Source organism: Heloderma suspectum, chromosome 4, assembly GCF_057233095.1.
Source record: "Heloderma suspectum isolate Gila_16-S chromosome 4, 16-S_ref, whole genome shotgun sequence".
NCBI lineage: Eukaryota > Metazoa > Chordata > Lepidosauria > Squamata > Helodermatidae > Heloderma > Heloderma suspectum.
Window position 1 is genome coordinate 157,627,458 of NC_139461.1, and position 14,218 is coordinate 157,641,675.

The window sequence follows — 14,218 nt, forward strand, 5'->3', positions numbered from 1 at the left end:
CGTCAGGTCGACTCCACCGTTCTGGGTAGATACACACTGACCCGACTCCGCGCAAGGCGGCTTCCGACGCTGCGCGTGCAGCGGATCACGCCGAGCGTTTACTGCGCAGAGGGCGGCGGGGTGGGGCAGTTAGCCGCCCGCCGGGTTCCGTGCACCGCCGCGCCCGCCCGCCCCGCGCCCCCTGCTCTGCCCCGCCGCCCGCCTGACCGGGCGCTGGCGTCGGCTGCCCGCCCCGAGGTCGCTGTTCCAAGCCCAGGTGCTGAAACGGAGCCAGCCTAGAGCTCGGCGCGCCCCTCCCCGGCGCGCACTCCCGGCAGCAGCCACCGTGGAGCAGCCGCGTCAGGCGCCGAGGAAGGAAGAGGAGGGGAAGGAGCGCGGCCGGCTGTCGCCGCAGGAGGCGGGGGCGGAGAGGCCCTCGCCGCCGCGGGGCCAGAGCTGGCGATGGCGGGCGTGAGCGGCCGGGCGGCCCCAGAGCGCGGCAGGGACGCGGCGGCGGCGCCAGGGACTCGCGGCGGCGGCGCCTGGTAGCCGCTTGCATGCCCCTCCCGCTGCCGGGCGGCCGAGAGTGCCCGCGGACGGGGCAGCCGCTTCGGGCCTCGCGATCCCCACCTGCCATGACGCAGCCCGGTCCCTGGCGCTGCCACGGGGCGGAAGCCCTCGGCTTGCTGCTGCTGCTGCTGCGCCTGGGGCCCGTGGGCGGGCAGCTCCGTTACGCGGTGCGGGAGGAGCTTCCTCGCGGCGCCATGGTGGGCAACGTGGCTAGCGACCTGGCCCTGGCGCCCCGGCACCTGGCGTCGAGGGGGGCTCGGCTGACCTCGGGCAGCGGCAGGCAGTACCTGTCGCTGGATCTGGGCCGCGGGCTGCTGCTGGTGAAGGAGCGCATGGACCGGGAGGCGCTGTGCGACCTCGCCGCCTCCTGCTTCCTCGGTGTGGAGCTGGTGATCGAGCGGCCCGTGGAAGTGCACGACGTGGAGGTGGAGGTGCTGGACATCAACGACAACACGCCCCGCTTCCCCCGGCAGGAGTACCGGCTGGAGATCAGCGAATCTGCCGTGCCAGGCGCCCGCTTCCCCGTCGAGGGCGCGCGGGATCCTGATGTGGGCCCCAACTCGGTGCAGAGCTACCGCCTCAGCCCCAGCGAGCACTTTGGGCTGGACCTGGGGGACTTCGAGCGCGGCAGCAGACTCCTGGAGCTGGTGCTGCTCCAGCCCCTGGACCGCGAGCAGAGTGCCCACCAGCGGATGGTGCTCACCGCTGTGGACGGGGGCATCCCTGCCAAGTCTGCCACAGCCCAAGTCGCCGTGCTGGTTTTGGACACCAACGACAACCCCCCCGAGTTTGACCACAGCACCTATATGGCAACCCTGTTGGAAAACGCTGCCCCAGGCACGCTGGTGGTGAAACTGAACGCCTCTGATCCAGATGAGGGCTCCAACCAGGACTTGCACTATGCCTTCAGCAATTACACCCCACAGAAGGTGCGCCAGCTCTTCAGTGTAGACTCGGTGTCAGGAGAAGTGAGGGTAAATGGTACGCTGGACTATGAGGAGGCTTCCTCCTATGAGATCTATGTGCAAGCCTCTGATAGGGGTTCTGTCCCTATGGCTGGGCACTGCAAGGTGCTAGTCAACATTGTGGATGCCAATGATAACGTTCCTGAGGTGGTGCTGACTTCCTTGTACAGCCCAGTCCCCGAGGACGCCCAGCCTGAGACCGTGGTGGCCTTAATGAGCGTCACTGACCAGGACTCTGGCCAGAACAGGCACGTCAGCTTGAGCATTCCTGCCAACCTTCCTTTCAAACTCAATTCCTTCAAAAACTCTTACACCCTGGTCACTCAGGGGCTTCTTGACCATGAAAGGACTTCTACCTACAATATTACCATTACTGCCACAGATGCTGGGATCCCTCCCTTATCTTCTCACAAAGTCATCCAGGTGGACATCTCTGACATAAATGACAACCCACCACGGTTTGAAGAACCCACTTACTCTGTTTACATTCCTGAAAACAATGCCCCAGGGGTATCCCTCTGCACCGCCATGGCCCTGGATCCAGACGCCACTGAAAATGCCAGAATTTCCTACTCTCTGCTGAGTGGAGAGATTCAAGGGCTACCTGTGGCTTCCTACGTCTCCATTAATTCCGACACTGGCAACATTTATGCTGTCAGCTCCTTTGACTATGAAAACCAGAGGGAGTTCCAGGTTGTTGTGCAGGCCCAAGACTCAGGCGCACTGCCCCTCAGCAGCACCGTCACTGTGCACATCTATGTGGTGGACCAGAATGACCACGCACCACAGATTCTGTACCCTGCCTCAGCTAATGCCTCGGCAGCGACGGAGATGATCCCTCGCTCAGCCAGCGCTGGATACTTGGTCACCAAAGTCGTGGCCATCGATGCAGATGCCGGGCAAAATGCATGGCTGTTCTTCCACCTGGCCCAGGCCTCCGCTCCAGACATCTTTAGGGTGGAGGTCCACAGTGGGGAAGTTAGGACTACTCGAAAACTGGGGGAGGACAACGCGAGCACCTTCAACCTTACAGTCATAGTGCGAGACAATGGAGAGCCACCACTGTCTTCCTCCGTGTCTATAATCATTGCTGTGGTGGACAGGGTTTCCAGAATCGTTCCTGACACTAGGAGGCACGTGAAGAGTTCCACGCATTACTCTGATACGACCCTTTATCTCATTGTTGCTCTGAGCTCTGTCTCATTCATATTTCTTTTGACTGTCATCGTCCTTGCTGTGATCAAGTGCCACAAATACAGTGCACATGGTAGCTCCTGCTGTGGGGGCCTCTGTGGGACTCCCAGAGAAAGGTGCCCTGTTGAAAGGTACAAGCAGGCAGACCACAACCTTGAGACCAGAATGCCTCCTGGGTTAAAAGTTCAGCCCCATTTTGTTGAAGTGCGGGGCAATGGGTCGCTCTCCAAGACTTACTGCTATAAAGCCTGCCTGACTGCCGGTTCGGGAAGCGACACTTTCATGTTTTACAATACTGAGGGCTCTACAGGAATCTACCCCCAAGCTGTGATGGCTGAGAGACACCCGACTGGACAGAGCTCACCAAACCTCATCATTCTTAAAAGTGAGCCTATTACTCCAAATGAGGTGAGGCTTGAATTCATAAATGTTTAATGTTCAGGATTATGCAACGATGGGCAGACTACCGTGTGTAAAAGAAATGGTAAGGTGTGCCATTCATTATTTTGCTAGGCAAAATCTGAGGATTTAACTCCTGTGGATGTGCTAGTTCAGACATAATATATTTCTCCAGTACATGGGATTTAAAGGGTCTTCTAGATTTTTAAGTTCAGGTTCTCTTGCCATCTTTCTACTGGTAGGAGAAAGTCTACTCTAGCAGATCACATGATAACACAAAGTATTACTGTTAGAACCATTATACAGAAGAAGCAAAGTGGAATCAGTCTGAGAATCAATATACTTCAGAATGATGTACAGTGCAAACATATACAGGTTTACTTGGGTGAACTGTGTTCAATATGAGTTACTCCCAGGAAACTGTGCATAGCACTGCAGTCTATTAACGATTTACAGTTAAGTTCCATCTTAGTTCTGCACTTTTCAGGAGCCTGAGAATACATAAAACACAGAGAACACATTGTTTTTTTACTCATAGTATACATAGTATTGCCTCTTCCTGCTTCTCCTTTCCTCCCTCCCTCTTTTTCTGGAAGTCTAGTGACATATTTCACTGTGCTGACCCAATTTACCCGATGACTGTGCTGTTACAGTACAGCAGCCTGTAGCCTGCTGGCGCAGGACTTAAACCTGTGCAGTATCTATGGCCTGATCATCAACTGATCATGCTTTCCTGTAGTAGTACATTAGTGACTTTAATTTTTACTAACACATACTGTGGATTTATTTGTAAATGTACCTGTATAACATTCCCGTATTATAGCCTCTGGAACACAGGAATATAATGCTGGGTGCTTTGTTTGGTAGCATACACGTATCTGGGAGTAAGCCTCACTAAAATAAATAGGACTTACTTCTGAGTAGACATGTGTAGGATTCTGTTGATAATTAACTAAAATCCATTGTTTCAGTAGTAGACCTCAGTAGTAGAAAACAAAATGCCTTCAGTTTCAGTATTTTTGATAAAATTATACAGCCAAACTTTGCTGAAAATAGAATTGATGCAGTTGAAAACTGGACAACCAGTTTTTAGTATGTAATAAACAAATTAAATAGTGAAAATACTTCTTACTGAAAGCTCTGAGGTGACATTGTTTCACCGTGATGTTTCTCCAACACTTCCTTTCTCATTTTAAACAGATTTCTGCTGCATATTTTGGGATCGGTCTGATACAGTTAATTTGCGTAATCCATGCTGAGCAATAGCACACATTAGTCCACGGACAGTTTTAATGGGATCGGTTTGGTGGGCTATGTATTAAGGCTACAATGCCAGCTTCCTAATTTCTGAAATGAATCAATACATATAATTCTGTTGTTTGACTTGAATCCAGGTAAAATGTTTGCTGAATAGTATGGATATCCCATGCCACAATTATAAATGCTGAAAGCAAGGGTCATACTAGATGAGATATCAGAGCTCTGTAATTGGAAATCTCTTCTCTCTAACTTTTGGCAGATAGCAGCTGGAGGGGGCATTTGTATCGAGACCTTGGTGCTGGGGGAGGGGGCTCTTCCATGCCATTTTTCTGATGAGTCCCCCCCTCCATCTGCTCTTTCCCCTATTAGGGAAACCCTGTGTGTATATGCAGTGTCTAAGTTCTCCCTAACAGGACTCCTCCCCCAGTAGGGAGGACTCTTCCTCAGCAGCTTCTATTTACCCAAATTCAAAGGGATGGGAGGTCATCATGGATCTCTGTTGACTTGTCTGCTCAGCCCCTAAATTCCATTGTTTTCAACCACTCCTTCTCAAAGCAAACCCAGCTTGTAGTGCCAACCAGACTGTAACCAAAATGGGGCCATTGAGAAATAAAGGACAGCATCAGCAGGCTTGGGGAAACTCCAAGGTTTGCAGAAGCACAAAAATATTCAGGAGGAAACCCTAAAGAGGCAAACCCCCCCCATGCAGCCCAACGAGGGGTGAGCGTGCTCAGTTGCCACAGAATGCTGAGTGTCTGTTGGGAAAAAAAAACCTGGAAAAATCGGGGACGAGGGAAGAATGGAGTGGAATATTCTGGAAAAGGGCTTGGCTGGCTGGGTAGGAGCCTAAACAAGGAGCAAATGTTCCACATTGCACATTTTGTTTCAAGTCCAACTTGTAAAGTTAAGATTCCAAATAAATGTGCTTAGGATTTGAACAATAAGGGGAAGTGATATTCTGCCACATATGGTTGCCTCTAAATTCAGAGACAATTCGCATGATGGATTAGAGAAATTGCCTATGGATCCACAGACCGATGAACTAATATCATCATAATCAGGCATCTTGATAACTTAGCCCTACGTGAGTGAACATGTAAATAGCTTTTAACAGATGACCCATTACAGATTCACATCTTTTCCTCATTGTTCAATATCCTGCTTATACAGGGGGGCAAATTATTCAGTCACATCCAGCATTGGATTTAGAGCAGGATGGGCAGCATTGTCACAACTGAGGTCCGTAAGCAGTGTTGGGCGGTGAATCGGGGGTTCACCCAGGTGTGTGCGCACGCATGCACACACACTCATATGAACACACACTCGGCAGATGCACACAGAGAGACTCTTGTACATGCACATGCACACACTCTTAGACACACACGCTCTCGAGCAGGATCACTGGAGGGAGGGGTGAGGTGAAAGCCGCTTCTTCCCTCCCAGCCCAGCAGTCTTGCTCAAGATCACTGTTTCTCCACTGTTAACAGCAGCAAGGAAACAGCTGTGGGTGCGTGCGTGTGCGTGTGAGGTTAAAGCCTCTCTATGCCCAGGCGATCTCGCTGCTAATAGCAGCAGGGAAGCAGCTGTCTGTTTCTGCTGTCACCACCGGTTGATGACTGCTCAGCTGGGCAGTGGGGAAAAGTGGGCAGGACACCCCAGAGGTTCTGTGGGCTGCATAGAGAGCAGCTGAGGGTTGCACAGCTGTGGGTTGCCCACATATGCTTTAGATCATGCAGCTAATTTCTTTTATAGACATCATATTTTGATGATTCCTACCCTGTCAAATAATTCACATTTTCTTAACCACCCATGCATTCGTCTGCTTGGCACAAGAGCCTTTTAAAGTGGCCCTTACCAGTTTTGTGTGTTACGTTCACTTTAGGATTGCAGTCTTGAAATTAAAATAACATTTTCGGCATTGGCATGTGGAAGTAAATCTTAGCAGCAGTTGCCGTCCAAATCCTAAGCACAAGCAGCATAATTTGATCGCTCCTTGCTCACGTGGAGGGACCCATACATACATGGGGTTCCCACAAGGACGAGATTCCCCTCAGTCACTTCAGCGGTGGGTGCAGCTCCCCCTGGGCATCCTTCAGTGCCTTCCATGTACACACCACTCTACATAGGGAACTTTGGCTCTGAGCTACGCAGCCAATGTGAACAGTTTTGCTGGAATCAGTGGGACCCACCCCCTTATGTATTTTCACCTTTGGGGCAAATAGCAGTGGTGGTCCTAAGAATTCTACGATATTTGTTATGTGCTTGATAATAGATCATAGAAAAATATTCTTTTGGGATTATGATGCATTGGTCACATACTATAAAACACAACTCTGGGGTATTTCTATAGTTTAAAACATCCAGTCACATTCTGCAGTGCAGGGACATTTAGGAGCCCCGTAAGTGAAGTCATTAATGCAATACTGAAGTAAAAGAGTGGAAGTTGTCACCATTTTGTTCAAACTGGGGGACCTGTAGTAGCTCTGTGGCTTCTCGGATGATTTCCCTATACTATACCTAGACTATACTGCATTATTAGTATAAGAAGGGATGATGGATGTTCAAAGGATATGATAGTCATCGACTTTGAAGTACATGTGTGTGAAAGAGCATTTTGGTCAATGATCCTTTTGTTTCTCTTCCCCTCCTTCATTCCACCTCTATAGGGATGTAGATAGGGTTCCCTCTATAGGGATGTAGATAGGGTAAAACCCTATAGGATCAGCAATCAAAATCAAGGTCAATTTTTCAAAAAGTGCTGAGCACACCTCAGTAGCTTCCAGCATGTCATCTGTGTTCAGATTTTTCAGAAAGCCTTAACAAGCCAGGCAGTTGGAACGTGAGCTCTCTGGGAAAAAAGTCAGGAACCATGCAGTGCTTGTTCAGGAATCTGAAAATTGATTTAGATGACATATCAGAGGATCTTGGTAATTTTAACAGCCTTATGGCTGTCTTGCAACTCATGCCATGCTCAAGCGTTGTGTTCAGTAGTGAGATGGCCATGGGAGCAGGGCCGTGCCAAGTAGCTCTCCCCTGAGCATTGCTTGCTTCAAGGAGCCTTCCCCCTGCCATCGATATTACAGCACCAGTGTTTGTTGTGTGCACGAAGGTGCCCTCCTTGCAGATGTTCACCATGCTTGCATGGACACCAGGGGTGGCACTACTCAGTGTGGTCTGGCTTGTGTGTTCAGCTTACTACCTGGATACTGCAATTATCAAAACAAGGGACAGCATGTGGCAGACAGAGTATATCTATACTACAGACTTATATCTGCTTTATACAGTTTAACTTGCATGGCTTGCCACAAAGAATCCTGAGAACTGTAGTCTGATGATGGTGCTGAAAATCCTGTTAGAAATTCCTGGCTTCTTCCTCAACACCTCCTACTGCTCAAGCAGTTCACATCTGTGATATATGTAAAGACACTCAGAGTAGAATGCAGAGATGCAGGCAGGAGACAGCTATGGATCAGTAGATGAAGAAGACTGGGCTAGGGGAGTCAGACCAGAGGATGGTCTCTTTGTCCAGTGCACACTTTCAGACTAATGTGCAGATCAGAATGTAGCTATCTATGAGATTTCACACTTCTCCAAATGGTGAGATGCAGTTCTCGGCAGCTCAGATTGTCAAAATGCGCATTCAAATACACATTTTGAGTGAAAATAGGCATTTAAATACACATTTGATTATGTATTAAAATAGTATTAAAATAATATTTAAATACACATTTTGAGAGGGTTTTTTTTTTTAAGTTACAGATTAATGTGGAAATGGAACAGAACAGAATTATGGGGAATCTTACAAAAGTGGCATCTCCAAAACTGCCACTCTTATGTCCAACTGTTGGGCATTTAGGGGGTGGCAGCCCCCCCCCCTTTTCAGGACGAATAATTATGTCATGAGCCACATGGATGAAACAAGCAGTATCTGTTGGGAATAGTGAATATAATTCCAGACTGTCCAATCTGACTGACTTTGTTGGGGCATACCCCCCTTCTGACCCCTCCAAAAAGAGGACTGTAAATTATGTCATTAGGTACATGGCTTATGACACAAGTATTTTATGATGCACATATTTTGACACAGGCTCTTGGACTATAACTAGTGATGCCACTGAATTTCATAATTAGTCCACTCGCTAGTCGAACCTCGCCCATTCGTAATGCTCACCTTTTTAACAAGAAGTTCGGAACTGATTATGAGCTCCTGAGCATGTGCAGCCTGTTTGTAGACAGTGCCATTTTTGCACGTGTGCTGCATTGGTTGGATTAACCCTTCCTTGCCTAATCTGGCATTTCTCCGCATGCACTGTGTTGGTTTGATTAACCCCTTCTTTGCCTAATCTGATGCTGCTTTCCTCCTCACCACCGCTGCTGCTTACTGGCTCTGCCTCTGGTCAAAGGAGGACCTGACAGTGCCTCCCCCCCTAAATTTGTGGTCATCCTACAGTCTCCTTAGAAGCTTCCCTCATTGTCACTGCAGCTCTGGCTCTGAGGAGGCACTATGCAATTCCAAACTACAGCTCCCAAGATGCCCTTCGATATTGCGCACTTGCAAAGGCTCATTTACAGAGAACTCTTGCCTGAGCCTACCTGGGTGACGTCATTATTTTCTGAGTAAATAGCAAACTCACTCAGGGTAAGTTTGCCCATCACTAATTCTAACTGTAACTGTTAAAAGTATGTTGTTTGTCTGCAAATGACTATTTTCAATAGATCAACTTGGCTATGTGCAAAAAAAGAAGAAAAGCTCTGGGGCATTTCAGCAGCATTCGTAGCCCATATCCAGCAGGCAGCAGAGAGATTGTTGCTGGCACTGCAGGGGCAAAGGATCAAGGCAAGGCACAGGATTTCATGAACTTCTAGTGTTACAATTCATCACTGCTGGATGAACAGGGCAGTCAGGGCAGGATAATCACCCAAGGGGAACACCAACCTCTGGCAAGCTGTCTTGGCTTCACTACTGAAACGCTGAGATTAAAGCCAGCATTGCAATTGCTTTCTTGTGGGAGGAGAGAAGAAATCTTATCTTACTGTTGGGCTTCTGACATGACGGGTAGGCTTGCCCCTTCCAGAAAATGTGTGCCACTGGTTGAATCTTTTCAGAATTTACACTTTCTCTCCCATCCTTCATCTGAGGCACTGAAATGGCTACAGATGTCTTCTGATTTGTGGTTTTTACACTTCTCATCTGTTGCTGTCTTCAGCTAAGGTTGAACCTGGTTATTTTGTTTTGGCTTCTATGACCACCCTTTCACTTCAGTGGAGGGTTAAAGTTGAACCATCAGAATGGCTCTCGGCACCAAAACATGGCCTCAGCAACGATGCACGGTGGGGTATTATTACTGGTCAATTGGCATACTGAACTTTTGCCCAAGAATAGGAAAATCAGTTTGGGGCTCCTGCCATTGTCATCATCATATTTATATCCCGCCTTTTTCCCAATCCTGGGACTTAAGGCGGCTTTACAACATTAAAAACTTGTGCAGTTAAAACATATAAATAGAAATATACAAAAGTTAAAAATATAATTAAATCATTAATAATATTAAAATTGTACAAATTATCAGAATTTAAAAAGACAACAACAATATAATGATAGCACCAATCCATCATGTTCTCACAGGTCCAGACTATCTATCCCCAAAGGCCTGCCAGAACAAAAAAGTTTCTGCCTGCCTGTGGAAACAGACCAAGGAGGGTGCCACTCTCGCCTCCCTGGGGAAGGGAGTTCCAGAGCCTTGGGGCAGCCACCAGGAAGGCCCTCTCCCACGTTCCTCCAAGGCAATGTGATGGTGGCAGGAACGCGAGAAGGGCCTCCCCTGAAGATCTTAGGGCACGAGCAGGCTCATAGGGGAGAATACAGTCTTTCAGATAGCCCAGATCCGAGCCATATAGGGTTTTATAGGTCATGACCAGCACTTTGAATTGTGCCTGGAAACAGACTGGGAGCCAGTGAAGCTGTTTTAGCAGGGGACTTGTATGCTCCCTGTTGCCAGACCCAGCCAACAGTCTGGCAGCATCTCTTTGAACCAGCTGAAGTTTCCGAACACTCTTCAGAGGCAGCCCCACGTAGAGAGTGTTACAGTAATCGAAACGGGATGTTTGTAACTAAGGCGTGTGTCGCTGTGGCCAAGTCAGACATCTCAAGGAATGGGTGCAGCTGGCGCATTAGCTTTCACTCTGCATGCACTCCTGGCCACCACTGAAACCTGGGCATCCAGGCTCAGGGCTGAATCCAGAAGTACACCCAGGCTGCAGACCTCTGTCTTCAGGGGGAGTGTAACCCCATCCAGCACAAGCTGAATCCCTATTCCCTGATCTACCTTTTGGCTGGCCAGGAGCACTTCTGTCTTGTCTGGATTAAGCTTCAATTTGTTTGCCCCCATCCAGTCCATTACTGCCAACAGACACAGGTTCAGCACCCCAACAGCTTCCTTGGAATTAGATGGAAAGGAAAAGTGGAGTTGGGTGTTATCAGCATACTGGTGGCACCAAACCCCAAAACTCCGGACAACCTCTCCCAGTGGTTTCATGTATATGTTCAATAGCATGGGGGACAAAATGGAATCCTGAGGAACTCCACAGGCCAATGGCCAGGGAGTCGAACAGAAGTCCCCCAGCACCACCTTCTGGGTCCGCCCCTCCAAGAAGGAATGGAGCCACTGTAAAACAGTGCCTCCAAGTCCCATCCCAGTGAGGTGGCCCAGAAGGATACCACGGTCGATGGTATCGAAAGCCTTTGTCTGCTGCCACTGTGAATTTTCAGAGAGACGAGTTGGCATAGGGAGGGGCCAGGTGGTTTGCTATTTGCAGAATAATGCACTGAACATACTTCATAGCAAGAATTCTGACGTTGCTTATACGCAAGGATAAACCTAGTTGCTTAAATGGTTTTCACGTACTGCTCTAGCAATTTTCTTCCGTAGCCCCTCATCGCCCCACTGGTGTTCACATGTGTGTGTTATTTCTGAGGAGAATATTGTGGAGGAATGGCCCCCACCCCAGCAGGGGAGCCAACAGACAGGCAGGAGCTGAAGGGCTTGCAGGAGGTTGACATCTGTGTCGTTGGCAATCAGATGGCAATGGCGGGAGACAGCCTGATAGCCATTGTGAGGGGGATGCCTGGATGCTTGCCTTAAAAACTACAGCTACTTGTGCCCAAGGAACAGGAAACAGGGTGACTCCTCCAAAGTAAAGGAAGGTGAACAGGAAGTAGATGTGGCCTGAGAGGTGCTGATAAAAGGCAGCAGAAGGGAGAGGCCATGGAGGAAAGGCCTGCAGGTCTGCCCTGAATGGAGAGCCAGGGAAGAGATGGAGGATGAAGTTTGTCTGCCAGTCCCAGTCTTTGCCTCCCCTCACAGATATATACAAAATGTGTTTGATAATGAATTCCTTAACAATTGTGATAGGCCTGAGTCCATCTCCAGTGCAGCCCTGTTCAGATGAATTGCACCAAAAGTATTCTCATAAGATACATAATTTGGAACAAGGAAGTGAGAATTTCTTTGCCCAAGAAATCTGTGGGAGCCACACAAGATCCCAGTGGCATGGAGCCTTCCTTTTGACTTGCCAGGACGTGCCATGGCAAGCAAGATCCCACCAGGCTCTGCCCTCCCCCCCGAAAGACTCCACCTCGGACTGCTCCAGTTTCTCCCTTTTAGCTCTGAGCGAGGGTGGCCTGCATGCAGCATTTTCATATGAATAGCTGGAGACCCTAGCAACTGCCATTCAACAGATGAAACAGTTTTTGCCATTCTGAACTCATTAACTACATTTCAGAGACATTTTGCTGTTAATTTCATTTTTGCCTTCTTCACGTTGGGAATGCAAATTATGATTGTTAGCATAGAATGATTCAGCAATGAATTAGGTGTTTCTTAGCGAGAATTAAGAAGAAACAGTTTTCTCCACCAAATGCTGCATAGAATTCACAGTGAAAAAAATAATAAAATCTAAACATCAAGCCTTTGTAATTCCACAATTATGTATTTTTCTTTGTGGAAAGAAAACTAAGCTTATGTTAAAAGATTTCGTACTAATTACTTTAAAGCAGACATTTTCATGAAAAGATGGTATTCCACTGTGCCTTTGTGTGACTATCTGAATGAAGCAGTGTGTGTGTGTGTGTGTGTGTGTGTGAGCGCGTGTGTTTAGCAGCCTGGATTTTTTGATTGTTTGTAAATGTGTGATTTGTACTTCCCTATCTAGAATTGCAGGGGCCGCGGTGGCTTAGTGGTTAAGATGCTGAACTGCAGACCGGAAGGTCGGCAGGACAGCAGTTCGAGACCCGAGTGCCGCGTGACGGAGTGAGCTCCCGTCTTCAGTCCCAGCTTCTGCCAACCTAGCAGTTTGAAAGCAAGAAATTGCAAGTAGATAAATAGGTACTGCCTCGGCAGGAAAGGTAACAGTGTTTCGTGTACCTCGGTGTTCAGTCATGCCGGCCACATGACCACGGAAGCATCTTTGGACAGCGCTGGCTCTTCGGCTTAGAAATGGAAATGAACGCCACACCCTAGAGTCGGACACGACTGGTTGGGGACACCTTTACCTTTACTTTTATCTAGAATACAGCTTGGAAGCCACAAGGGAATTTCTATTGCCGTTTAGTCATGGAAATAGACACAGAAGCCCTGTACAGACGGTCATTGAGTGCACAACCAAATGCATGAAGGAAGGGGTTGGGATCATGTCCACTGGCCCTGCCCTCAGAATCCACAAATTCAAGATCCTGTTGAATGTGCAAAGGCCTGCGCATCTCCCCCTGCCCCCACTATAGTGTGAGCTCATTATGTCGTGGCTAATTGCCCAGGGCTTCTGTGAGCCCCAATTCATTCAAGATGCCCCTGAGTCAAACAGTATTAGAAGTGATATGGTGCTAATTTTTCATAAAAATTCATATTTTTAGAAGATCTCATTAAATATTTATGAAATTAGGTAAATGTGATATGTCTACAAAATTATTCACATTATATGCAACTAATGGATATAATTGACTTGCGTATACATACTATTTAGAAATATTGTGGAAAATATTTACATACAGTACTGAACTGATGCTCCCCATTACAAGATTTATTTTATTTATTTGATCACTTTATTTGTGTGTTTGTTTTCTCTGTACGTGTGTGTTTTGTGGTTGTTTATGTCTTCATTTAGAGTGCAGCAGTACAGGGGACATGGCATTTGTGGAGAAAGTTCATCTTCCTTCTTTCTCCCCAGAGACCATAATCCAGAACCACTGAGAGAGATTATGCCGAGAGAGAGAGATAGAATGGATGAATATTTACAGAATGGTGGTGATGGGTATCCTGCAGTGCTCAATGGAGATGCAATGTTCTGACAGACAGGGTGCCACCAGAATGGCCATTGATTCTTGTCAATACTTTGGGCCATAACATGAATAACACTGAAGTCCTTCTTCAAGCTCTTCATTATGTTTAAAGACAAGGAAAGCACAGAAGCTGCCAAAGAATTAGGAAGGTTTCTTACCTTCTTCTCAACTCTTTTGAAAGAGCTGGTAGAGTGTAATGGCTAAGAGTGTAAGTTGGAAAGCCCCTGATTCAAATCACATGAAGAGATTTTTCACAAGAGGTTTGGTAATGGGAACACCACATAGGGAAATGAACTGGTATAGTGTAGTGGTTAACAGACTGTTGCCATGATCTCACTTGAGCATTCTTCAGACAATATGACGAAATGCAAGGAATGCACACAGACAGGGGAATAGCACTGGAGAAGCAGGCCCAGCCCCCTTCCTGCATGTATTGAAGTAGTCATCTGAACCCATCTCCAACCACACATCCAGAACTACACACATGTATTTGTAAGCACATAGGATCTCTTTGGCA

General features: G+C 48.0%; 1 protein-coding gene across 6 annotated transcripts in view; it reads left to right on the forward strand.

Moving 5' to 3' along the window:
• Positions 1–14,218, forward strand: part of LOC146347555 (protocadherin alpha-C2-like) — a 202,114-nt gene that overhangs the window by 83,756 nt on the left and 104,140 nt on the right. The window contains exon 1 of one of the 6 annotated variants that reach the window (XR_014790333.1): positions 154–3,116. The exons of 4 other annotated variants lie outside the window; for them this stretch is intronic. Coding sequence is in view for 1 of the 2 variants with exons in the window: in XM_084850917.1 (XP_084707043.1) it covers positions 537–3,116 (2,580 nt within the window). In the remaining variant the exon portion in view is untranslated. Of the gene's footprint in view, positions 1–153; positions 3,117–14,218 lie in introns of those variants that run through there. One more of the 6 variants, XM_084850917.1, reaches the window with a different exon arrangement.